At 41.3% G+C, this 27,906-nt stretch overlaps 1 protein-coding gene across 1 annotated transcript; it reads left to right on the top strand.

The window, feature by feature from the left end:
* The first annotated feature begins 1,238 nt into the window (after window positions 1–1,238).
* Window positions 1,239–27,245, top strand: LOC122542451 (dnaJ homolog subfamily A member 4-like). Its single transcript, XM_043680154.1, has 8 exons — window positions 1,239–1,432; window positions 1,627–1,765; window positions 12,697–12,877; window positions 14,882–14,986; window positions 21,191–21,418; window positions 21,518–21,748; window positions 26,595–26,695; window positions 26,781–27,245. Exons 2-8 carry the CDS (start codon window positions 1,634–1,636, stop codon window positions 26,991–26,993), a joined length of 1,191 nt encoding a protein of 396 aa, XP_043536089.1. The 5' UTR covers window positions 1,239–1,432; window positions 1,627–1,633; the 3' UTR covers window positions 26,994–27,245.
* The last annotated feature ends 661 nt before the right edge of the window (window positions 27,246–27,906 follow it).

Below are 27,906 nucleotides of genomic sequence, written 5' to 3' on the forward strand. Positions count from 1 at the left end.
CTCTTCAGAGGGTCAGTGTGGACTTATAGTCATAGAACATAACAGCGCAGTACAGGCCCTTCGGCCCTCGATGTTGTGCCGACCAGTCATACCAATCTGAAGCCCATCTAACCTACACTATTCCATGTATGTCCATATGCTTGTCTAGTGACGACTTAAATGCACTTAAAGTTGGCGAATCTACTACCGTTGCAGGCAAAGCATTTCATACCCTTACTACTCTCTGAGTAAGGACTCTCATAGAGAGATGCAAACAGACCCTTCGGTCCAACCCATCTATGCCGACCAGATATTCCAACCCAATCTAGTCCCACCTGCCAGCACCCGGCCTATATCCCTCCAAACCCTTCCTATTCATATACTCATCCAAATGCTTCTTAAATGTTGCAAATGTACCAGCCTCCACCACTTCCTTTGGCAGCTCATTCCATACCGGTACCACCCTCTGTGTACAAAAGTTACCTCTTAGGTCTCTTTTATATCTTTCCCCTCTCACCCTAAACCTATGGTTTTGATTGGATTGGAGAGCAAAGATGATTCTGTATAGGAGCAAGACGGACGGGTTAGTTGTTATGGGGGACTTTCCAAATATTGAATGGCAATGCTATAGTTCGAGCACTTTAGATGGGTCGGTTTTTGTCCAATGTGTGCAGGAGGGTTTCCTGACATAGTATGTAGACAAGCCACAAGGGACAATGCCATATTGGATTTGGTACTGGGTAATGAACCTGGCCAGGAGTTAGATTTGGTGATTGTGACCACAATTCAGTTATGTTTACTTTAGTGATGGAAAGTGATTGGTGTACACTGCAGGGCAAGAGTTACATATAGCTGGCCCTCTTCTCCCCTCTCCATCATTCTGCCCTTCTCATCATCCCCGTCCCTTTCACCATCTTCCCTCTCACCACCAACCATTCCTTCCCCAAACCGCTACCACTCCTTAAACTCGTTCGGGGCACAAACATTTTTTCAGATTCACACTCTTCTCTGAGATAGTTCCAAAACAGTGGCGAACTTTCTAGAAAGTTCAAGGGAGCACAAGCACCTTCCCCATCTCTATGGCAACCCGCTACCAACGTCACGCGGGTAGGAGGCTGGGACAAAACGGTTGGGGCAGTGACGAAAGCTGGGCGGGACCAATCGGGTCGGGTCGGGGCCGATAGGGCGTGTCGAAGCGGTCGGAGGGCGGGGCATAGACCGAGAAATACTTCAAATGGCTAGAGGGGGCGGGGCAGAGGCTCGTAATGGGCGTGGCATCAGCCAGGGGGGTGGAGGCGATCTAGAATTTTCTGCCGCTCCGGTTTAAATGGCCAGAGCAGAGTCGCGCGAGCGCGTAATTGGAGACGGTCGGAGGTTGTTTCCTTGATGGTGTGGGCTTCGGCTTCAAATCATAATAAAAATTAAACGGCGGTCTGTGATCCGATATTAAAGGGTGAGTGGCCGCGTTACCCGGGGCCGGGGGGGATCATAATGGCGGTGGTGATGGTGAACAATATTTATTCACCTCTGAGTGTTGTTACTCTATACGATGTTTCATTTACATCCCAGGAGGAAGAACGTTGTTAATATTGGAATAATTGAGTGAGCGTGGTAGTTTTTAAAAGAAAGTTTCTAATTACTTTATAGGGTAGCCATGGTGAAGGAGACAGCTTACTATGATATACTGGGGGTCAAACCCAACGCTGGTCCTGATGAGATCAAGAAGGCGTATCGGAAACTGGCCCTGAAATATCACCCCGACAAAAACCCCAACGAAGGGGAGAAGGTAAGGTAGGAAAACAAAACGGGCAATCAGACAGGCGCTGGCGATCCGGAAACTTCGAGAACATCCCGTCTGATCGGAATGAATATGCGAGGTTGAGGTTGAGACTCAAACCCAGGCTTTCATCCTGGCTCTTTTATTCTATAGTCTACAAGTTAATTGCAGATTCTGATGATAATCCATTGTACTAAACTGATTGTAATGATGTATTACCTTTAATGTCCCATACTCCAACATAGAGATCAGTACTTGAACAAAATTAAAGATTGAGCCACTTCAGGGGATAATAACAATGAGGTGATGGAATCCTGCTAGATCCGCAAGTATAGTAATCCACAGTCACAGGGCAATGTTCTGGGGGCATGGGTTTGAATCCCACTATGACAGATGAAATTTGAATTAAATAAAAATGTGGAATTAAAGGGTGCTCTAATAGTAACCATGTTATTGTCATAAAAAGCCACCTGGTTCATTAATGCCCTTCAGTGAGAGAAATCTGTTTGCCTAATGTAGCTGCTGCATGACTACAGATGCATAGCAATGTAGCTGACTGTTAAATCTCCTATGAAAGTGCCTAGAGTGCTAAGATGTTCATGGGGAAACTAGGGAAGGCAATACAGCCAAACTTTCATTAGTACCTACATACTGTAAATAAAGTTATCGAATGCTTAGAGATGTGGAGCCTTTTGAAAGGAGAGGTGAGGGTTTGAGAGGAAATCCTGGGTGAAGGCATGAAATTAATAGTGTACTAATAACCTAGAATGTTCAAAAGGCCAGACTTAGACGAGCATGGCTGTCCATAGAAGCCATAACAATAACAGAATAGAAGGGGAGCATCCAGTCCATCTTAGCTATGCTGACCTGAAGATGCCCAGATGCCTGTTCTAGCCCTGTTGTCCTGCACATAACCAATTAATCTTGCAGCTTACAGTACCTAAAGTGCAAATCCAGCTATTTGAGTTTAGGGGGTCTGCCTCCTCGGCCAACTCACCTCGGCCAACTCAAGCAGCAAATTCCAGGTACCCATCACCCACTGTAAAGCTTTTTTTTTCTTCAGTCCCTGCTAATCCTTTTGCCACTTAGCTTGAATCAATGACCTATAGTTTTTGAACTCTGCCAGGGTTAGCAGGTTCATCTTGTCTATTCTACCCCTTTCGCTTTTGTATGTTGCAATCATGTCACCCCTCAGCTTTCCCTGTTCCAAAGAATATAGTCCTAACCCCTCAAATATCATCTTCTAGTTAGTTTTCTAGCCTGGCAGCATTCCATTAATCATCTCCATTCTCTCCAGAGCATTAAAGTTCTGGGATAACTCTGTTTTGGCAGTGAGATTTGGCCATAACGTTGCCGAAGAATTAGGAAATGGTATTTTTGAGAACATTTTACCTCCGCTTGCAATAGTGCAATTCCAGCGGGGGTCAGTTCGTGTACTTTGTACTGATGCTGTGCTGTACTTTGCATGCACTGATGCCCACTGCCAACAGAGCAGCTTTTGGTGAGAGGTACGGCACAGTGGTATTCTTATGTTTTTAAATGTACTGTTTAAATTTACTTTTGTTTCGTTAATACATATGATTTCAACCTTCAGGCTGTGCTTTCATTGCAGTTGACTTTTGGGTGATTTTTGATCGGTCATGAGTAATTTCTTTTGATGGTCTACCCCGGCCCCACTTTTCCCAAAAACCCTCTGTTAAGTGAATTTTCTATTAAGTGTTGCAACTAGGAGAACTAACTGCACATCGGGGTGGCACGGTGACTCAGTGGTTAGCACTGCTGCCTCACAGCATCAGGGTCCAAGGTTCGATTCCAGCCTCGGGCGACTGTCTGTGTGGAGTTTGCACATTCTCCCAGTGTCTGCGTGGGTTTCTTCTGGGTGCTCCAGTTTCCTCCCAAAGTCCAAAGATGTGCAGGTTAGGTGAACTGGCCATGGGAAATTGCCCGTAGTGTTAGGTGCATTAGTCAGAGGGAAATAGGTCTGGGTGGGTTACTCTTCGGAGGATCGGTGTGGACTGGTTGGGCCGAAGGGCCTTCTTCTGCACTGTAGGGAATCTGATCCTTCCCGAAGTGTAGTGACCAGACCTGTGCACATTACAGTTGTGGTCTCACCAGTATCTCGTACAGTTTCATCATTATAAGGGCTTTTGCCTGAAATGTCAATTTTACTGCTCCTCTGATGCTGCCTGAACTGCTGTAGTCTTCCAGCACCACTAATCTAGAATCCATTCATCATTATATCCCTACTTGGTATTTTATACCTTTTGTCAATGAAGGAGAGCATTCCATATGCATTTCTTTATAAATTTATCTAACTGTACTTCCTACTTTTAAGGATCTGTGAACCTCCATGCCAAGGTCTCTCTCCTCTTTAGCCCCTCTCAGTATATTCTCACTTAACGTTTTCTAGTTTACTGTTTGGTCTTGCACTACCTCACACGTAATCAGATTACATTACAGTGTGGAAACAGGCCCTTCAGCCCAACAAGTCCACACCGACCCGCCGAAGCGCAACCCACCCATACCCCTACACTTACCCCTTACCTAACACTACGGGCAATTTAGCATGGCCAATTCACCTGACCTGCACATCTTTGGACTGTGGGAGGAAACTGGAGCACCCGGAGGAAACCCACGCAGACACGGGGAGAACGTGCAAACTCCACACAGTCAGTCGCCTGAGGCGGGAATTAAACCCGGGTCTCAGGCGCTGTGAGGCAGCAGTGCTAACCACTGTGCCACCGTGCCACACGTAATCAGTTGAATTGCATCTGCCACTTTCCTGCTCATTCCAACAACACATCTATATCGTTTTGGAGCTTATGGCTATCCACTATACAATCACTTTTATCATCTGTAAATTTGCCAGTTATAGCTCTCCAGTTTGTCAAAATTGTTAATAAAACAAACAGTAGGTGTCATAACACTGAGCCCTGTGAAACACCATTTGTCACAGTTTTCCATTTGCAAGAGCAGCCATTGACAATTACCCTTTCTTTCCTTGTTACTGACAACTTTGGATTCGGTTGGACATATTATCCATGGGTTTTTGCTTTTTTGACCAACTTGCCGTGTGGGACCTTATCACATGCCTTTCTGCAATCCATATAGGTCACTTACACTGCACCAACCATTAATTCTCCTTGTTATTTCCTCAGGTAAATCAAATTAAGGCATGATTATCCCTTAAAGCCTCGCTAGCTATCCCTGATTGGTCTACACTTTTAAGTAAGTTTATCCAATATCTCAGGATTAATTTTTCCCCACTCCTGAAGTAAGACTAATTTGGCATTTCTTTCGTACCTTTTGTAAATAATGGAACTGCATTTGTATTCTGAGTACCTATTACTTGTGAAGATGAGAATATAGTCTCTTTTCTCCTTCATTCTAAGGAACAATTCATCAGGCCCTGGTGTCTTATCCAATTCCTGCAACACTTACTCTCCTGCCTTATTATTTTGTTAAATATTTTGCACCCTTCCTCTTGGATTACTATATCCACATAATCTTTTTTTCTTTGTGAATAGAGATGAAAAAAATCACTTAATTCTGAGGATTTGGGAAGAATTTTATGGCTTGATGCATGTCATGATGAGGGCAGTCATGTTTTCAATAACCTCCAGTTTATGAATATGGGACTCCATAATTAAGTGGGGAAGTAGTGCCCTAAATGAGGGTTTCAGCAACAAATTAGTTAAGGCATAGAATAAAGCTGGGTTTTGTTAAAGATGCAAACAGGGGTATTAATGGTGTAGGTATGAGATGGGTAGCTCATTTGCAGTCAGTTATGCTACCAAGCTTGCCAGCAGACTTGGGCACTTGCCAAGGATGAAATCAAACAACAAACTGTTCATACAGAACATAGAATCCCTACAGTGTGGAAGCAGGACATTCAGCTCATCAGGTCCACACAGACCCACCCCTACCCTATTCCTGTAACTGTGTTTCCCATGGCTAATCTACCGAGTCTACACATCCTTGGAGGCCATGGGCAATTTGGCATGGCCATCCACCTAACAGTGCATCTTTGGTCTGTGGGAGAAAACTGTAGCACCTGGATGCAGATCCATTCAGACAGTGTGGAAAGACACAATCTGTGCTGCCTACAGTTTATGATGGGCCTAAAGACAGTTTTCCTGATAATTGGGGAAAATTTCTGCTGTCCCTGTATTGGATATTTAACAGATAATCTAATAACTTAGGCATGGTGGATGGGTTAGGAGATGTTGGTTAGGTCTTGTTTAGTGTTGCCATAATATATATGCAACCTGTCATGAATTCAGATCTCTTAAGGTTAGTATGTAGTGGAGAAATAAGCAGTTGAAGACAGATCATTTGAGATTTCAGAGATAATCGGTGCTGGAGCAGAAAGAAAAGTGATTGTACATGATTCTGCTGCAACTAGGATCAAGAAGAGTTGAACGAGGTGATTGAACTGAATGAACTAGTTGGAAATCAAGGAGAGGCACTGTAGTAGAACTTTCTGGTTAACTCCCTCAAAAATGGAGTAGTTTAATTTTGCTACAATCTAAGATCTCATTTGTGACTTTAAAGAGCTGCATTAGTGCAAAGGTGGAATTGGAGGAATTAAATTTGAAGTCCCCAAAAAATGAACTTTCTTTGGAGGGGAAGGTAGCGAGTGATGGGATGGTCATAGTGATGAGGTAATAACTCAGGATTTTGGAGAATGGAAAGGGGTGTGTATTTGCACAGGCAGAGGGATCAAGGTTGGATTTTTAAGGCATGGATTAAGGCACTTTTGGGCTCATATCTAAGGAGTGATGTGCTTGGAAGGGATCCAGAGGAGGTTCACAAGAATGGTTCCAGGGATCCAGCAGTAGTCATGAGCAGTTGAGAACTCTGGGTCTGGTGGGGTTTAGAAGGGGGAATATGACTGAAGCTTGTAGAGTATAGAGTGGATGTGCAGAAAATGCTTCACAAGTGGGAGAAACTAGGACATGAGGGTGAATCCTCTGAAAACTGAGATGAAGAATTTCTTCAGTCAGCACTTGGTGATTCTGTGGAAATTGTTGCTACAGAGGGCTGTGGAGGCCAAGTCATTGATTGTACTTAAGATATGTTCTTCTTTGGTAAGAGGATCAAGGTAATGGGGAGAAGACAGGAGTGGTAGGCTCACTTAGAAAGTAAGGAGGCATGGAATACAGGGAAATTTGGCTGTCAGGATACAGAATTGGCTGGCTCATAGAGAAGAGGATGGTAGTAAATGGAAAGGATTCAGCCTGGAACTTGGTGACCAGTGGTGTTCTGCGGGGATCTGTTCTGAGACTCTGCTCTTTGTGATTTTTATCAGTGGCTTGGATGAGGAAGTTCGAAGGGTGGATTAGTATGTTTGCTGATGACAAAGATTGGTGGAGTTGTGGATATTGTGGACAGTTACTGTAGGTTGCAATAGGACAATGACTATGCAGAACTGAGCTGAGAATTGACAGCTGGAGTTCAACTTGGAAAAGTGAAGTGATTCAATTTGGAAGGTTGCATTTGAATGCAGATTACAGGGTTTAAAGGCAGGGTTTTTGGCAGTGTGGAAGGACAAAGAAATCTTGGGGTCAATGTTCGTAGATCCCTCAAAGTTGCCACCCAAAGTGATAGGGTTGAGAACCCATATGGTGTGTTGGCTTTCATTACAGGGGGATTGAGTTTAAGCCATGAGGTAATGCTGCAGCTTTGAAGCCTTAGTTAGACCACACTTTTGAATATTGTGTTCAGTTATGGTCGCGTCATTATGGGAAGGATGTGGAAGCTCTAGAGGGTGCAGAGGAGATTTACCAGGATGTTCCCTGGACTGGAGGGCATGTCTTATGAAGAAAAGTTGAGGGAGCTAGGGCTTTTCTCATTGGAGTGAAGAATGATGACAGGTGACTTGATAGTGTACAAGATGATGAGAGGCTTAGTGGATAGCCAGAGACTTTTTCCCCAGAGTGGGAATGGCTATCATGAGGGGACATAATTTTAAGGTGTACAGAGAGCAATTCAGGGAGATATCAGAGGTAGGTTCTTTAAACAGCAATTGTGTGGAATGCATTGCCAGCAGTGGTGGTAGTCAATATATCAAGGACATAAGTGACTCTTGGATAGGCCATGGATGATAGTAAAGTGTGGAGTATGTAGGTTAGCCTCTTAAAGTAGGATAAGTGAATGGCTATTTGGATCGGTGGAACAGGGGAGTACCTACTGCGAATCCTCTTGCAAGGATGCCTGCCTTGAAGAAGTTTTCCTCCTCTCTCATGAATCTCATGGAGTCCCTCTTCCACTGCAACTCCCAGGTCATTTTCTCTGCCCTGAAGCTCTTATGCTACTTTCTCCCCACCCCCACCCTCCTCTAGCTTATCTCTCCACACTTCAGGCTCTCTGTCTTTATTCCTGATGAAGGGTTTTTGCCCGAAACATCGATTTTACTGCTCGGATGCTGCCTGAACTGCTGTGCTCTTCCAGCACCACTAATCCAGGAACAGGGGCATGTCAGCTATGGCAGGTGGTGGGCTGCAATACTGGTCAGGCAAGAATAGTGGGTTTGTTAGTGTGTGGGGTTGCCAATTAGGGTGTCTTGTTGAGTGGTAAGTAGGAGGAAGGGACTTGGCTCAATAGTTAGTCTGGAGTTAGCTTAGATTTTAATCTGTAACTTCTGATTAACTAATTATTATGATTAAGTGAGTCAGGTTCTTCGCAAATCTCTTGACTGTGGTGCTTTTTCAGCATTCCAGATGCCAGGGAAATTTTCAGTCCCCCGTTTGGGATTTCTGTATGGTTTCAATTTGCAATTGCAGTTAAACCTTTTGCAACAACTCTGGCCATCAAAATATCTGGACAGTTGTCACCTAAGATAGAGACTTAGGGTTAGGGTCAGGGAGAGTGGTTGATTGGCCATTAGTTTAATAGGAATAGGATCTGGGAGAGCAAGAAGTGGGCTTTACTGTGCTGAGTTTGGAAACATTGTGCCAAGTTGTCCTTTTGTTAAATAACTGGTTGAGAAAACTACAGTGTAAATGTAGACCATGCCCATTATTTCACTGAAATTGAGACTTAACTAAGCTTTCTAAATTGCTTTTCCTGAATTTACTGTACCCTTCTATCTTCCCCCACCTCAAATTCTGACCTCCCTTCAATTTACTTCCTCCCCTAGCTTTTGAACCTGTCTCTACTTTGGCATTGGTTCTTTTTGGGATTAATATTTAATGGAGGACTTGGAAGATGGTGACCCCCCATGCATCTGTCTAGGAAGTGGAGCTAGTGAATTTGGATGATGCTGCTAAACAATCTGGGACAAGTTGTCTCCAGCAGACATAGCATGTTAATAGTGAAGTACCAGTCAAACTGATCTTTCTTGGGTAGTATTGAATTTATATACAGGCTTGTAGAGATTATTCATTACACTCCCATATTGCATCTTTGGTGGAAAGACTTTTGACTGTTCGTAGGTGAGTTAGTTTCTTTAAAAAATACTTAGATTGATTCAACTAGTTATGTTTGATTTTAGTTGTGTAGTTGTTTCTGGTAAGTGTTGTCCACCAGTATGTTAGTAAGTTCCTTACATTATCTTTAACAAGGAATCATGTGAATCTTGTTGATTTGCAGCCCAGGCCCATGAATTGGACACCTTTTGCTGAATATATGCATGGTCTGCTTCATTATCTAGGAAACAATGTATCTGGATATCATTAATGGGCAGCCTCATTTCGGACCTTGTGATCTAATGAGTAAGTTAGATAGCTACTCTGGAAACTCAAGTAGCAACATCCTGAATCTGAGTTGATTAATCTCCCGCTATCTCAACCTTTGTCAGGCCTGACTGCAACCACTGAGGAGTGTCCTCCTAATATCATCGATTTCTGTTTTACCTGTGCTCCTTAGTTGTTACCATTTGTGGGCGGCACAGTGGTTAGCACTGCTGCCTCACAGTGCCAGAGACCTGGGTTCAATTCCCACCTCAGGCAACTGTCTGTGTGGATTTTGCACATTCTCCCAGTGTCTGCGTGGGTTTCCTCCAGGTGCTCCGGTTTCCTCCCACAGTCCAAAAATGTGCAGGTTAGGTGAATTGGCCATGCTAAAATTGCCCGTAGTGTTAGGTGTAGGGGAATGGGTCTCGGTGGGTTGTTCTTCGGCGGGTCGGTGTGGACCTGTTGGGCCGAAGGGCCTGTTTCCACACTGGAAGTAATCAAATTATCTAGTGGTGCTTTCATGTCGGGTGCAGTCGTTACCACAGAAGCTGGATTTCACACATGAGAAATGCTAATCTGAAGTTACGATCTTAGCAAAACCCAAACAAAGCATTAGCAAGAAGATTAAACTGCCAATTTGTAGTCATTGACTCTTATTATTTTGGTTGGGTGTTGACTGATGGAGCAGTAGTTGACCGGGTTAGATTGGACAGACCTCTGGCCAGTAACTGTTGAAAACTCAACATTCTGATTTTCTATTCCTTCCTCTGCATCAAAACGGACTGCAATTGCCTCTAATTCTCTAACGTTTTTGACTGTTTATTATATCCCCCTTCAGTATTTCTCCTCACTTGCCCTACTTAGTATGAGTATTTCTGCTCAACTCATCTCTTGCGATTCTGTCATATCTAGAACCTCTGCAGCAGTGGTTTCTGTTCCTGCCATTGCCTTATTGCCTACCAAAATCTGTGAAGTTGGAACCTGTTTTACTTTTTCTGACAGTCCGCATCATCTGTGGCTATGGGATCAGTTTCCAAATGTAACAACACCCAGATCAACCTGCAACTTCTTTGCTGACTGCTCCACACCCTCTAGCATTAAACATTATTTTCATTCAGCAAATTAAAAGGCTCTCCTCAACTTGTATCACTAATTCTACACTTTCCCTGGTCACTGTTTGCAACCTTTAGTTTGCTAATTGAGTTGAACATTAGAAGCCTCACTATTGACACAGACCTTCTTAAACCTTGCTTTGGAAGCACCTCAGCTCAGGAAGCTCCATAACAAGTATCTGATCCTGCATAGAAGTTTTTGAATTTCAAGTGCCCTGAAAGAAAACATTCCCAGAAATGGAGAAAGTAGGTTCAGAGAAAGTTTAGAGGTGAGTGAAGGATACCTGGAAATAATCAGACCTAGCACTGTTTCTGAGACAGAATCAAGAGAGCAAAATAATATAGATTTTGGAGGTCTAAGGCTGTGGCAATACTCTGCATGTCCTGCAAAATCCATTATGAATTATTATCTAAGGGGTGAAATGGAGTTAATGCCAGAACTTGATTGTTCCTAGTAGTTTGATCTTTGAATGGGATTAGAAAGGCCATTTTAGGCAGCAACTTTTAAGGGAGTGGCTGTTCATGTTTGGTGTTTGTTTGGAGGAAAAGGATTTGGGGATGGACACTAAATGCTGGCCTAGCTAGCAACAGGCACATCCTATGAACACAAAGTAACAAGATGATAGTGAAATGGAGGAGAAAGCAAGGTGAGTTGACATAGGGGTTGAAATTATCAAGTGTAGTCACAAAAGAGAAGGGAAGATTTCTCTGGGTGCTAGTCACTCCACTAGCTGAGATGCAAGTCAGAAATACGATGGATACTTTTTCCTTTGGGTCTAGCTCCAATACTGCTCAAATTTCAACACCACCCAATGAAAACTCCTACTTTGAAACCCATGCATCACCTCAAATATTTAATTCCTCCCAAATCCATGTACTGAATGCAGCACATTGTGTTGCACTGTAAAAAAATACTTCATCCATGTAGAAGGGCAGGCCAAATGTTCATGGGAGCACCACTTTCCACATTCCTATCTAAGCTTTGCGTATCCTGACTTGTAAATGTAACACAATTCCTTCATTAAGATCAAAATCATGAAAATTCCTCAATTGAATTGTTTATTGCAATTATTCAAGAAGGCAACTTGCACCATCTTTTGCAGAATCATACAGCTCAGAAGTCTTTGACCCATAGTCTGTTTTGTGGTCAGTTAGATATTAATTATTGCTGGGGTTGCCAATGACACCCACAATCTGAATTAACAATACCTAACTTTTCATAAGGCTTGCTGAAAACTGTAAATACCTTGGTAATGAGGTTTGGGAGATTAAATCAATAATGGCTAAAAGAACAGTTTAAATTAGAACAGTTTGGAAATATTTTGTTCACTTCACATCCAGTTAGAGTACTTCTGTGAAACAATTACAGTTCAAATTGTTCATGTTTCTCATGGCAATGCCTGCTATCAATGAGAAACATTTTAAAAGCTTAGTGGTATTCACAATACAGCCTTGGAATGGGAATGTCAAGCTTTATCAATGATAGGCCATGACAACCTGGATTTTGGATCTTGTTTTTTTGTACACTGTCCTATGGTTCTTAAAACTGCATGGCTGGCTTGTTTGAATCCCTCTCAGGTTACTGATTTACTGAGTGATGGTCTTCTATAATTATTTTCAAAATTTGATACTTAAAATTGGCAGTCATAAGAGAAATTCCTAATTTTTACAGCATTACAAAACAATATAATTGATACTGTATACAGTATTTCCTGTGACACCAGTTAACTTATTTCAAAAAAAGTTTGCATAGGTAACTAAGTCTCCCAACAATCCAGGCACTTCATTATTAAATAAACTTCATTAAACCACTCCTTTTGGAATGTTGGCCCAGTTGGAGAGCTGTAGCCTGGCTTATTGGCCTCCGGGCATGTTCCAATAATTTTGTTTAAGGTTATTTTGGTTATGTTGATGTTTTAAAACAATTGCCATTTTATTCTTGTGGGAGAAATTGATATTTTACTAAAGCTTTTTGGGCAAACCAAATTGTTTTCCAATTTTTTCCTCATGCTGCATCAAAGAAAGCATTTCAGAAAATAAAATGACCTTAAAATCTGTTTTGTTTTGAGTTAGAAATGTTTGCACCTACAGTAGGTATTTCGAGTGCTTTTGTTCATTTCTAGTTACCTTCTTTCTTGCTTCTTTTCAATAGTTCAAGCTTATATCACAAGCCTATGAGGTTTTGTCAGATCCTAAGAAGCGAAATCTCTATGACCAAGGTGGTGAACAAGCCATTAAGGAAGGAGGAGTAGGGGGTGGTGGTTTCTCCTCGCCGATGGACATCTTCGACATGTTCTTTGGTGGTGGTGGCAGAATGCAAAGGGAGAAAAGAGGTACATGAAGTAATTTCCCTAGTTCGTTAAAGATTTGGGAAGGGAGGAGAAATTTCTCTCATTTGTCTTGTAGAAAGACAGGGCTGGTGAGTAACATTGCCACTTAAGAATATATATATTTTTATCAGAAGCCCAAAATTTCTAGCCATTTGTCTATATAGTATTCCATTTGCCCAAACTCAAATCTTAGACGTTTAGAAGTCATGCAGTTTTTAGCACTTGTTTATTTTACATAAATTAATATTCCAGGGAGCTCCATCTTGCAAAATATTGCAGATGCTGGAATCCAAGAAATAGTAGGAATACCCTGCAATGTTTTGGAGAGAAAATGAGTGTAAATATTAACATGCATGTGACCTTTCATCTGAACTATGAAAATTTTGGAAATTCAATAGCTTTTAAACAAAAGCAGAGGCAGAAAAATGGATACTGGAGGAAAGGACAAAAGCTTTGGCAGGGTGGAAGGTAGGTGTGATTAAATAACAAAAAGGTTGAATGTACAGGGTTTGGTGGCTAGGGGGCAATTAAACAAATGAGTCAGTGCAAAAATGGCAAATAATAATTAGTGGCAACTAATGTCTGAAGTAAAAATGGAGTGTAGGTTATGATTGAAAGCTGTTGAATTTTATTTTGAAATCAGAAGGCTGTAAAGTGTCTAATTGAAAGATATGTCAGTATTCCTTAGACTTCCCATTGAGCTTCACTGGATCAGTGTGGGGGGCTACAAGTAGAAATTAATGAAGGCCTAAGCTCCATCTAGATTCTATTGTAGTTTGCTGTAACTCAACTTGTTTTACTGTTGAAATCAGTGAGTTTGTTTAAAATTAAGCAAATCTAAAGAACACATTTTCTCTTCTCCATTTACTACAATAAGTCTTCAGTTTATTTCCCCTCAAATGTGCAGTTTAAAAAGTGGTTATATAATCTTCCAGTATGTAAAAATACAATAATGAATATTACCTGTCATTACAAATAGGTGTAAGGTTCACACTGGAAATGGTCTCTGGTATACATCACAAAGGTGTTTCCATAATATTCAATATTATTCAATAATCCACCAATTTTTTTAACCTGTGCAACATGTGCTTTTATCTAGCATTTGTACATGAGTTGTGACCCATAACAAAACTACAGTTCTCACTAAGTATTGGGAATCCCACTGACCTATATTTGAACTTTGTGTGCAGCTTATGGTGCAAGCAACATACTTTTGATTTGTCTGGGAGTCTTTTGTATATGATCTGTTTCATGCATTGAGTACTTGCCAACTAATCACCTGTAAGTGGTTCTTCGTTCTTTGGTCAGGAGCATTTTGTGTTTTCAAGTTTGTCAAACCAGTCTAACTGGTCCATAAAATATTGGTTAAGAATTTGAGTGCAAGCTTTGATAATCTAATATGCAACTATACAAAAAGATGGAAGCTTTCAACCATTTGAAATTGATTTCAAGATTCATTGTGTGCCTATATTTAGGCCAAGGACACTAGGTCTAAGCATATTTTTCCATCTCAAGCCCTGGTTTTTGATTACTTAAATTCAATATGCATCCATTTTTTAAAAAATCCTCATTATAGAAACCATGGGTAACTGCATAAAATTGACTTTTTAAGTGTCCGGAGGAGCCAAGTTAAGTAACTCAAATATAAATGTAGGACTTTTTTTCCAAGCATGCTAGTTTGGCAGCTTGAACTGTTGACAATGTTTTGCTTGTATGTCAACAAACTTAACTCTGATATTAGCTTCATACTGGAGGAAAGCATTGTTTTAATTAGAGGAACCTCTATTATTTGGCGTTCGAATATCTAAATTTCGGACTATCCAGCAAGGTCCCAACTCTTGTCCAGCATTCAATTGTCCAAACATTTGACTACCTGACAAAATACACCCTGCCCGTGTTGTTTGGCTAATCAATGTTCCTCTGTACTTACCAAACATTTTTCTTGCAAAAATCAGTGTCAGCCTTTGAATATAGTTTTATTTGTCGTGGTTGCATTTTTGTGTCTAGGCAAGGATGTTGTTCACCAGTTGGCTGTTTCACTTGAGGATCTGTACAATGGAGCCACAAGGAAACTGGCTTTGAAGAAAAATATAATTTGTGATAAATGTGATGGTGAGTATGCAATCTTATTTGGCTTGACCTTGAAATAAAACTCAACATTGAAAATCTGGCTAGCATCTATCCAATTAGCTGAGATGTTGACAGCTCAATAGCATTGCATAGATTGACAGATGGTGTAGTGGGGAGGTTTGTTTCTGGAATGGTGGATTGAGTTCTGCAGCAGGAACTCTTCACTGATGGTAAGACCTTAGCTCATTAGAGTAGTTAGAGATGAAAAGGAGTGATTTCAACTCAAGATGATAGCAGTACTCATGGAAGCAATGAAGATAAAATTCAGGGCAGTATGAAGGTGGAGAAATAGAACTTTGCAAATTAGAGAATTAAAAAAAAACACGTGGTGGTAGTAGTAGTCTAAAAGCCCAGGAACTGGAGACAATTGAACAGGGGACATAGTTCATTTTATCAGACTTGTTTTATATATGTTACTCTTACTCCAAAGGGAAAAGTTAATCAAATTATTTACATAAGTGTTAAGGATTGTATTCATGCTTTATGGGTTCATGAGGATGAGAAAAAAAAGGTTAGAAATTTATGATCCACCAAAAGGTTACCAAGAAATTATTTAGGAGTGGAAGAAGAAAATTTGAATGTAAACTAGTGACAAATATGAAGGCAAACAGCAAAGGAAAGAGCTTTTGCAATGTGAAAAGGAAAAGATGTAGCTAGGACAAATGTGGGTCCCTTACATGTCTGGATATGAGCATTTCTAGTGGACAATAGGGAAACTACAAGATGCAGAAATAAGACGTGTGAAGCTGAGAAGCAAGTGAAGTGGACTTGCTGAGCTGGTAAGTTTTTTGCAGATGTTTTGTCACAATACTAGTAACATCAGTGTGCCTCCGGAGAAGCATGGTGTTCTGTCCTGCCTGCTATTTGCTTTCCTGGTTGGCTGAGGTGGGTGGTTGGTAAGGGGGGGTCTAACTCCAAATGTTTGTTAATGGAGTTCCAGGTTGCATGCCAGACCTCCAGGAACTCCTGTGCATGTCTGTTTGGCTTGCCCTAGGATGGGTATGTTGTCCCAGTCGAATTGGTGTCTCTCTTTGCAAGGATATAAGTGATAGTTGATCATGGCTAGTTGGTGCTTGTGTATCCTGATGGTTAGTTTTCTTCTGGTTTGCGTTGTATAATGTTTGTGGCAGTCTTTACATGTTTTGTATATGTTGGTTGTGGATGTGGGATCCTTAATATTGCATCAGTATCTGTTGTAGCGTATTTGTCAGTTTGTGGGCTACCATGATACTTAGGGGTTGGAATAGTCCAGTCATTTCTGATATGTCCTCTATGCATGGCAGGGTAACCAGTGTATCTGGACATATTGTCTTCCTGTTGTGTAGAGTTCGGTGGATTATGCTTTTTGGATAACCATTGTTTCTGAAGGCATTGTTTAGGTGTTCTTCTTCGGCTTTGCACAGCTCTGGGCTGCTACAGTGTTACGGCTCACTTGAACAATGTTCTGATGCAGCTCTGTTTATAGGTATTGGGATGGTTGTTGTTGTAGTTCAGTACTTGATCTGTATGCATGGCCTTGCAGTATTTGCTGGTCTGGACCTCACCATGGCCTTGCATTCGAGGAGGTGCTGGTGTTGGACCATTATGTCCCGGAAGGGAAGTCTGTTGTTCTCGAACTTTATGCTAGTGAGGATGTTTGATTTGATGGATTTGTCCTGATTTAGTGCACTTGGTAATAACAAAGGTGTCATCCCCATAGCGGATCCAAAGTTTAGGCTGAATAGTGGTAAGGGCTGTAATTTAGGGTAGTTTAGGGTAACTGTAATGTGGTTTTCCAGTTGTGGTGCTGTCTGTTGTCATCTATTGATAAGTATCAGTGTCTGCTAGCAGTGTTAGCTTTCTTGATATATTATGCATTTATACGTATGACTGTCATGTGCCTTTTGTCTGCAAGTGTTAAGGGTGTTCCATTCATTCTTTCTGCTTAGCTTTGTGATTTGTCTACCTGATGGTCTGTTGGGTATCTTCAGTGAGTCTGTTGTTTCTAGAATAGATATTAATGCCCCAGAAAGTCAGTTTTATTGGCATATCGGTGGTTATAGTTCAGTCTGCATAGCAGGACAGCTTTTTTGGTGTCTGAGTGGTCGGTCGACAGATTCCTTATCCGAGATCAGTGTCATTGCTGCGGGTGAGTTTAGTTTCTCCTGTAGGGCCAGTCTTTTCATTATCTTGGTTGTTTATTGCTGGAAAAGCACAGCAGGTCAGGCAGCATCCGAGGAGCAGGAAAATTGACGTTTTGGGCTGGAGCCCTTCATCAGGAACTAAGTCCTCTCGTCTGCCCTCTCTCATCTCCAGCACGGCACGGTGGCACAGTGGTTAGCACTGCTGCCTCTCAGCGCCAGAGATCCGGGTTCAATTCCTGCCTCAGGCGACGGACTGTCTGGAGTTTGCACATTCTCCCCGTGTCTGCGGGGGTTTCCTCCGGGTGCTCCGGTTTTCTCCCACAGTCCAAAAATATGCAGGTCAGGTGAATTGGCCATGCTAAATTGCCCGTAGTGTTAGGTGCAGGGGTAAATGTAGGGGAATGGGTCTGGGTGGGTTGCGCTTCGGCGGGTCGGTGTGGACTTGTTGGGCCGAAGGGCCTGTTTCCACACTGTAAATAATCTAATCTAATCTAATCTGCAGACCTCACTGTCTCCTTTTCATTATCTTGGTCTTCAGTTGCATTATGGTGATGCTCGTTTGAGTGTTGCGGTCCATTCATGGTCCGTCGGGTTGGAATTTTTATGGCGTGCAGTTTTCTGTTCGTTTATGAAGGTGGTTGTGGGCATTATGAATCATTACCTGTAGCATTCTGCTACCACTCAATTCAGCAAACCAGGAGACACTTATCAAGTGGGACAAAACACTAACTTTTAATAGAGGTGCACTGATGTTACCTAGTATGGTGATTAAATGTCTGTAAGCAAACTTACCAGCTCCAGTGAGCAAGTCAACAATCATCCACAAACAGAGCTACAAATTGTCCCAGAACTATGAGCCTACAAGTGCAACCTGTTCAAACTAGTCTGACAATGGGAAACTAATGCCATCTGATAGAGTTCCACCGTGCGCAACTTCATTTCCTACATAAATGTCTCCGAAAACAGGTACTACCACAGTACAAAATACAAGTCACCTCTCAACACCCCACAAGTTCAGGACAGCAGGACAACAGGTGCAGACTGCTATATACGGATCATGAATGGACCAGAACACTAGAATGAGCCATCACCATGAAACAACACCAGACCAAGACAAGGAAAATACTGGCCCTACAGGAGAAACTAAACTCTCACAGCAACAACACTGACAAATTAGGCACTTGTCTGTCTGACTACTCACACCAAAAAAGCTGTCATGGTACAAAAACTGAACTATAATCACATGCCGATAGAATGGATTTCCTGGTGGCATTAGTATCTACTCTCCATTTTCTAAAAGGAAACAATGGACTCTAAGGAACCCAACAAACTATCAGGCTAAAGTAGCCACAACACTAACTAGAAAATGTGTGGAACACCCTCCACCACATTAGAGGAAAGCCCTAGTTGGACTTAGGAAAAACAAGAACAGTAATCTTATCTGCAGACAAGAGGCACATGACTATCATAAAGAGCACAATATGTAGAAAAAGCAAGCATTAGTAGATACCAATACTTACCAATAGATGTTGACAGACCCAACACAACTGGAAAACCACACTGCAGCTACCCTGAAAAATCTACTCAAAATGGGTGAATTCACAAGATTGGTTACAAAATAACTGAATCCAGAGCTGCACTGATGTTGCCTAATATAGTGACAAAACATCTGCAAACTTACCAATTCAGCAAGCAAGTCAACAATCTCATCTACGCCCTGAGCTAACAACCTTCCCAAAGCATCAGACACCGACAGGTGCAAAATGTTCAGACTAACCTGACAATGGGAAACTAATGTCATCTGACAAAGTACCCTCCTATGGACACCATGAGCGCACCCTCCTATGGACTCCCCAAGGCGCACAAACCAGAGGTCCCCTTCAGACCCATAGTTTCACTTCAGGGTACACTGACATAAGACTAGCAAAAGAACAATGGAGACTGAAACACCTCGTAAACAGCTCAATCCACTCTATCCAAAAATTGTTCAACATTAAAAGCTCTAGAATAGAAGAGGATGAGGTTATGATCTCATTTGACATGACTGCACTATTTACCTCCATTGACATCTCCATAGCCAAGGTAAACATTAGCCTTGCCGTTAAACTGACCAGTAATGCATACACTCAACAACACCAACACCATCGGCAAGGTCAGCACCCTCAACCTACTGGATTTGTGCCTCTCAACCCACTTCATCTTCAATGGCTAGGTATACAGATAAATCAACAGAACACCCTTGGGATCACTATCAGAATGAATAGCAGAAGCTGTAATGCAAAGACTAAAATCCTTCTCACTATCCAGCCTAAACTTTGGATTTGCTACAGGATGACATCTTTTGTCATTGCCAAATGCGTTCAATTGGAAGAAACCCGTCAATATAAACAACATCCCCACCAACATAAAGTTTGCCAAAGAAGAAGAGAACAACAACAGACTTCTTTTCCTGGATGTAATGGTTGAACACAAGGCCAACTGTGAGCTGCAGACCATGTACAAGAAAGGCCACCCTTACAGATCAAGTACTCTAACAGCAAACCATCCCAACATCCACAAATGGAGTGCATCAGAACATTGATCCAGCAAGCTGTAACACACTGCAGGACTCTGGAGCTGCGCAGAGGCAAAGAACAACACCTATACGGCATCCTCAAAACAGTAGTTATCCAAAATGTGTAGTCCGCTGGAAACTGGCAACTTCACTACGACAGCCACCTATGTTACACAAAATATCATGTAAAGACTGCCACAAACATTGCATAGGGCAAACTGGAAGAAAACTAGCCATCTGATACACTAACCAGGAGGAAGTGAACACTGCAGATGCTGGAGATCAGTAGTGTGTAGTGCTGGAAAAGCACAGTAGGTCAGGCAGCAGCCGAGGAGCAGAAGCATAGATGTCTTGGGCATAAGCCCTTCATTGGAATGAGGCTTGTGGGCCGGGGGGCTGAGTGATTAAATGGGAAGGGGGTGGGTCTGGAGGTGCACCACACTCTACTCTAATATGAAACTGGCCACCAAGCAACAAAATCAACTATCACCTGTGCCCATACACACTAACAAAGAAGGATACCCGTTTGACTGGGACAACACATCCATCATAGGTCAAGCCAAACAAAGACATGCACAGGAATTCCTGGAGGCCTGGTACTCAACTCTGAACTCCATTAACAAACTTGTAGATTTAGACCCCTTGTACCAACCAATGAAACAAAACCAGAATTGATGCCACCCACTTCAGCAAACCAGTGTGCACACATAGCACGCAGGACAGAACACAAACGAATCGCCGGAGGTATACTGATGGGGTCACTCAGTATGGTGGCAAAGCATCTGCAAACAAACTTAGTAGCTCAGCAAGCAAGTCAATGACCTCATCCACAACTGAAGCTACAAATCTTAAGAGCTCCAATGCAGTTATTAGTGAACTGGTAGTATTTAAAAAGAATTTACTGGATTGAAAATGTTTAAAGCCTATGGGCCCGATGAGCTTCACATTGAGGTGGCTAGAGCTATTGGATGCGTTGGTAGTTATCTTTCAAAACTTAATAGGTTCTGCAAAGGTTCCTGCAAACTGGGAATTAGCAATTGTAACCCCATTATTTTAAGAATGGAGGAAAAATGCAATCAGATTCTAGATGTTTCCTATTACTAGAAATGTAATAACTGGATATTTAAAAGATTTGAAAGGATAGTATTTGATAAATCTGTTGGAATTTTGAGGAAGTCATTTCTAGCATGGATAAAAATGAACCAGCGATGTATTTTGATTTTTTTGATAAACTGCAGGTTTTATTAATAATCATTGCGTTTATGATACAAACATTAAGATTTCTGGAAATTAATGACAAAGCAAAGTCACTAGTTGCCTTTATATAATTGAATGATAAAGCAGGCTTGACAGGTGGCAAGACATTGTGGTCAAAAGGAAGTAGCAAATGAAATTAAAGGAGCGGGAAAGCAATTAATGTTAAGTTTATTCCCAGTATGTAAACTTTCTACATTACTATGATGAGGAAAATGCAATAATTCCATATTTAATGCTTTTTTTTAAACACAGGCTTTGGAGGCAAGAAAGGTGCTGTGGAAAAGTGTCCAAACTGCAAAGGTAGAGGGATTGAAATCCATGTACAACAAATTGGACCTGGAATGGTGCAGCAGATTCAGACAATGTGCTCAGAATGCCATGGACAGGGTGAACAGATTAATCCAAAAGACCGCTGCAAGAATTGTAATGGACGAAAAATAGTGAAAGAGAGAAAAATACTTGAAGTCTATGTAGACAAAGGTAAAATAAGTTCAGGAAAGATGCTGTGATGTTTGTTCATGGAGCTGGTATGCACATCAATTAATTGCATGTCATCAAATTATTTTCATATATCTTTAGGTATGCAAGACGGACAGAAGATAACATTCCGTGGAGAGGGAGATCAGGAGCCTGGATTAGAACCTGGCGATGTTATCATTGTGCTTGATCAAAAGGACCATGATGTATTCCAAAGGCATGGAAATGACTTGGTAATGAAAATTGAAATCCTGCTGGTGGAAGCTTTATGTGGTTTTAAAAGGACAATAGGAACACTTGACAGAAGGACATTGCTGATTTCTTCCAAGCCAGGTTAATACCAACATTGCTTCAGAGCCTTTACAATGCTAAGAAAGTAATCAAGTGGTAATATTACTGAAAGCTTTATTGCCTTTTCTCAAGTTTGATTTGGTGCAATTATTTTCTATTCATTTGCAATAGCACAAACTTCAGAGTTATACAACAGACTTTAAAATAATTCTGTTTTACCATCTACTATGCATAACTTATTAATTTTTTTTATTATTTCCTGTTCCTATATAAAGGTGAGTGGTATTATCTTGTCACTGCAATTTGAGTTTTTTAAGCATTTCAAATTTGTTTAACCTTTCACATCTCCTGACTAATGAGTTAAGGGGCAAGTTTAATAAATGATTTGAGTAAAATATTACCTTGGGAACAATGACCATGACATGGTAGAATTTAGTATTCAGTTTGTGAGAGAGAAACTCTTGGAAAGAAGTGTTCTGAACTTAAATAAGAATTACATAAGAATGAGGGCAGAATTGGTTGGAGGAACCTGAGAAATGTGCTCAGCAGAAAAAACAGATGTGGGACAGTTGCAGACATTTAAGAAAATACTTCATGATTCAGTTACAATCTATCTCAGTGAAATGGAAGGATTCTAAGAAGGATTTAAACCTACCATGGGATTCTATGTAGGGATTCCTACAATGTGGAAACAGGCCATTTGGCCCAGCAAAGCCACACTGTGACCCTCTGAGTATCCTACCCAGACCTATTCCCCTAATTAATGCACCAAATCTACACATCCCTGAAAAATATGGGCAATTTAGCATGGCAAATTCACCTAACCCCTACATCTTTGGTCTGTGGGAGGAAGCTGGAGGAAAGCCATGTGCACGCTGGGAGACTGTGTAATCTCCACACAGTCACCGGAGGCTAGAATTGAATCTGGGTCCCTGGTGCTGTGAGGCAGCAGTTCTAACCACAGGCATTGTGCCACCCCTAACCAAGGAAGTTATTGATTATATGTATTTTTCCTTTCAATTTGATAGCATGGTAAAATTTAATGTAAGCCGGTGGATTGGGGAAGTTTTAAAAGCCAGCAAAGATGACAAAGGAAAAAAGCAAACTAACAAGTAATTTAAAAATACAGTCAGAGCTTTAAATATATAAAATGGCAGAGGCCAAATGAGCATGTCTCCTTGATGACAAGACTGAGGAAATAATGGGGAGCCAGGAAATGGCTGAGGAGTTGAATAAATACTTTGCATTAGTCTTTATGGTGAAGGACATTTTAAGTTTTACAAAAATCCTAAATAATCAAGGGCTAAAGAGAAGCAGGAAATAATACAATAACTATCCCTAGAGTAAAAGGATGAGTGAAATTAATTGGGCTGAAGGCTGCTAAATCCCCTAAATCTGATGTTACATCTTAAGATTTTAAAGAAATTTTAAAAGATTGCTAAGCCACTGGCGAAGATCTTTGCTTCCTCACTCTCCACGGGACTCGTACCAGAGGATTGGAAGGAGGCGTATCAGCTTATGGGTAGTGGGGAAAGAATAAATGGGAACAGCAGGGCAACTTTTTTTTACACACTGTGGTTTGCATATGGAATGAGTTGCCAGTGGAAGTGGCTGAGGCAGATGCATTAGCAGCATTTAAAAGTCATTTGGACAAATACTTGAATAGGACAGGATTGGAAGGATATGGACCAAGTGCAGGGAAAGGCAGTTAGCACTTTTGTTGGCATGGACCAGTTTGGACCAAAGGGGCTGTCTCTCTGCTGTAAGTTTCTGATTCTATGGCTACCTATCTTACCTATGTCCCCCATGATTTTATATGCCTCTATAAGGTAATCCCTGTCTCTTAAGCTCCAGGATGGCAAAAGTCCGAGCCTATCCAACCTCTCAACTCAAACCTTCCAGTCCGGGTAGCATCCTTGTAAACCTTTCCTGCACTTTTTTCTAGTGTCCTTTCTTTTGTCAGGTGACTGGAACTACACACAGTATTCTAAACATGGCCTCACCAAGTCTTGTAGGAGAAAGTGAGGACTGCAGATGCTGGAGATCAGAGCTGAAAATGTGTTGCTGGAAAAGCGCAGCAGGTCAATTCTCCTCCTTGGATGCTGCCTGACCTGCGCATTTTCAGCTCACCAAGTCTTGTACAGCTTCAACAAAATATTCCAACTGCTTTATTCAGTGCCCTGGCCAGTGAAAGCTAGCATTCCGAAAGTCACTTTCACTGCCCTGTCTACCTGTGACTCAATTTTCAAGGAGCTATGAACCTGTACTCATATGTTTGCTCTATAACATTCCCCAGCTCTCTACATTTGACTATTAAGTCCTGCCATGGTTTGCCTTGCCAAAATGCAACACCTTGCAATTATCTAAATTAAACTCCATCTGCCGTCACTCAATCCACTGGTGCAGTTGATCAAGATCTTGCTGCATTCCTACATAACCTTCACTGTCCATTATACCAATCTTGGTGTCATCCACAAACTTACTAACCATACCTCCTGAAATTCTCATCTACATTGTTTATATAAATAATGAATCTCAGTGCACCCAACACCAGTTACTGTGGCACGCTGATGGTCACAAGCATCTAGTCTGAAAAACCAGCCCTCTACCATATGCTGTCTTCTACTGTCAAACCAATTTTGTAACCAATTGGCTGGCTCTCCCTGGAACCTGAGATTTAACATCACTGAACAACCCCCCATGCAGTACCTTGTCAAAGGCCTTGCTAAAGTCCATGTAGATACCATCCACTGCACTGTCCTCATCCACTTTTATGGTTACCCCTTTAAAAAAATGTAATCAAAGTCATGAGACATGATTTCCCCCACACAGCCTTGCAGACTATCTCAAATGAATCCTTGCTTCTACAAATCCCCTCCAGTAACGTATCACCATGGACATTAGGCTCACTGGTTTGTAGTTCCCAGGCATTTCCCTGCAACCTTGAATAGTGGCACAACATTAGCCACCCTCCAGTCTTTGGGCACTTCACCTGTGGCTGTTGATACAAATATCCCTGCTAGGGGCTCCATAATTTACTCCAAGTCTCCCACAAAGTCCAGGGATATACTTCAGGTCTGGGGGATTTATCTATCTAATGCATTCAGGACTTCCAGCACACCTCTTTTGTAATGTGGACACTCTTCAAGACATTTATTTTCTCAAGTTCCCTTGCATCCATACCTTTCTCAACAGTAAATACTGATGAGAAATATTTAGAATCTCACCCATCTCTTGTGGCTTTGCACATAGATGACCTTGTTGATCTTTGAGTCCCTGTTCTCTCCCTATTTACTCTTTTGCCACCTTGTACTTGCAAAATCTCTTTGGATTCTCCTTTACCTCATCTGCCAAAGCTGGCTTGTGTCCCCTTTTAGTTTTCCTGATTTTTCTTGTGTATTCTGACATGCTGTATACTCAAGAAATTCATTTGACAAGCTCAGACAGTGTTTCTACATGTGTTCTACTCATATTTTACCAACATCAGAATAAAGGCTAACTGATATAACATTGTAGCTTGCCCCTTTGCCTTTACAGACACCGCTGTTACCTTAGCTACTCTTGACATTGTAGTTAGTCTGTTCCAACTAACGGGCTCTAGAGAAGGGTTTTTGTTAGGCAATTGAAGAACCAAGGCTATCATGCAGATTGACCACTATTTATTGGAATAACAAAAATTACAAGATGGGCAATTCATGTTCCTAGGTCCTGATTAAACTTGCCATCTGTGAATAATGAGCTGTACAATTCTGATCCTACTGCTGGTTCTAATATTCTGAAATTCATCACTTTTTTTTGAAATGTCAAGAAAATTGACATTGGCTGCTCTTGCACCACCGCATGGTTGTCTGTTGCTTCAAATCATTGTTACTAATGACTTGTGCAAATATACTTTTAAAGAGTTTTTGTCTTAGGCCTGCCTTATTTAATCTCCTTACTAAACAAATATTTCCTTTTACTTTTCAAGCTTGCTCTTTCATTCCCTGAAATCCCATCTTTCAATGTATTCACTCTTTTTCTGTATTTGTTCTGTTTAAAATGCCTCATTGCTCACTTACTACTCTAGGATACATACTGGGCAGAACCTCTTGTAGCCAAATGTTCAGACAACACACAAATATTGGTATGGCAAGATGGATGCAAACACTTTAGATGTTAGTTATTCTGGCAAGCAAAATATGTGGGGAAAATGTGAAGTTATTCATTTTGTAAGGGAGAACAAAACTATTATTTAGAAAACTGAGGAAAGCTGTTGAAGGGACAGGGAGTTACTTCAGCATGAAATACAAAGCTGGTGCACAAGTGCAGCAGGTAACCAGGAAAGCTAATGGAATGTTGGCTGTTACTCAGGTTACTTGTGAGACTAGACTTGGAGTTCTGTGAGCAGTTTTTGATCCCGTATTTGAGGAAAGATTTTATTTCATTAGAGGCAGTTCAGTGAAGGTTCTCTAGGAGGAGGATTGTCCCATGACAAAGCTAAACTGGTTGGGACTCTACTTACTGGATGCTGAATAGACACACTCCTTATGGGAGAGTCTAGGACCAGAGGGGACAGTCTCAAAATAAAGGGGTGTCGATTCAAGGCTGAGATGGGGGCTGAGAGTTGAGTCTTTGAAGCTACTTGCTACTTGTGGGGTCAAAGTCCTCATATACATTTAAGACTGAGGTAGATATGTTTTTATCAAGGGAATAGATGGGTTATGGAGAAAGGCAGGAAAGTGCATAATCTTAATGCAGAGTGGGTTTGGTGTCAAATGGCAAATCTTGTTACTATTTCAAATGTTCTTATGGTTTTCCTCACCCAGTCTCGTGCCCTCTGCATTTTTAATCAGTAAGTTTAGCCCAGTGATCTGGTATTTTAGTTTAATTTTATTTAAACTTTTTTTAGGTGAAGTTATAAAAGTTGGAAGCCTTAAATGTGTTCGTAATGAAGGTATGCCTATTTATAGAGATCCATTTGAGAAAGGATTGCTGATCATTCAATTCTCAGTAAGTATCATCACTGCATGCAATGATTATTGAAGATAAGATTTGATTTTTTTTTAGTCGTTACTTATTCTTGCCTCATCTGCAGGTGAAGTTTCCTCCGTATGGCTGGATTCCACCACAAGACCTGGCAATGTTGGAGGATTTGCTTCCACCACGTCAAGAATTAATGATCACTGATGACATGGAACCTGTGGAGTTAACAGAATTTGTTTCAGAAGAGCAGCATAGAAGTTATCGTGGGGAGGTATATGAAGAAGATCAAAAGCCTAGAGGTGGTGTCCAATGTCAGACATCCTAAACAATTGGTGACTAGTGTTTTAAAGATTCTGTAGTGCATCAAAGCTATTTTAATATTAAAAAAAAATTACATTGGTTATTTGCAAAAAGGACTGCATTATTTCTATCATAACTACTGAACATAATAGTCTTTTTTTCCCTTGGTTTGGCAGATAACAGACTTCAGTTTTGTCGTTAGTTATTTGTATTGACGTGCTGTGTGCTGGTCTTTGTTGTCATTTGCCTGGTGTATATGATAAAACATCCAAAGTTGTCCACGTGTACTTCCAGTGTCATATCTGGTAGCACTTGTCTGGAGTCCAGATATCTTATCTGGAGCAACATTGTTTTTCTGCTCTTCCGATATTAAACTAGCCTTAAATAAAATTACAGATCAGTTTTTTGAAATACTGTAGTTGGAAAAAGCTTGTTGCAGTATTCAGTAAATTCTTCAAAATCCAGAAGAAATTCGAAGTTAAAAATGGAAAAATGCAAAGATCTGACTGTATAAATCTTTAAGGCAGGACAAATGAGGAGGTTGTGGGTTCAGGATCCATTTCGGGGAATTAAGTCTAATCCACACTTGGTCCAGTCCAGTACAATACTGAGTGTTCTTCTGTTGTAAGTCATATTTATGGAGTTGTACAGCATGAAACAGACCCTTCGGTCCAACTTGTCCATGCTGACCAAATAACCCAAACCAATCTAGTCCCACCTGTCAGCACCTGGTACAAAACCAGGTACAAAACCTTATTTTAGTAAGGCATTTGATAAGGTTCCACATGGTAGGCTACTGCAGAAAATACGGAGATATGGCATTGAGGGTGAGTTGGAGGTTTGGATTAGGAATTGGCTGGATGGAAGAAGACAGAGGGTAGTAGTTGATGGCAAAGTTTCTTCATGGAGTGCCGTCACTAGCGGTGTTCCGCAAGGAT

This window comes from Chiloscyllium plagiosum, chromosome 40 (assembly GCF_004010195.1).
Source record: "Chiloscyllium plagiosum isolate BGI_BamShark_2017 chromosome 40, ASM401019v2, whole genome shotgun sequence".
Classification (NCBI taxonomy): Eukaryota; Metazoa; Chordata; class Chondrichthyes; order Orectolobiformes; family Hemiscylliidae; genus Chiloscyllium; species Chiloscyllium plagiosum.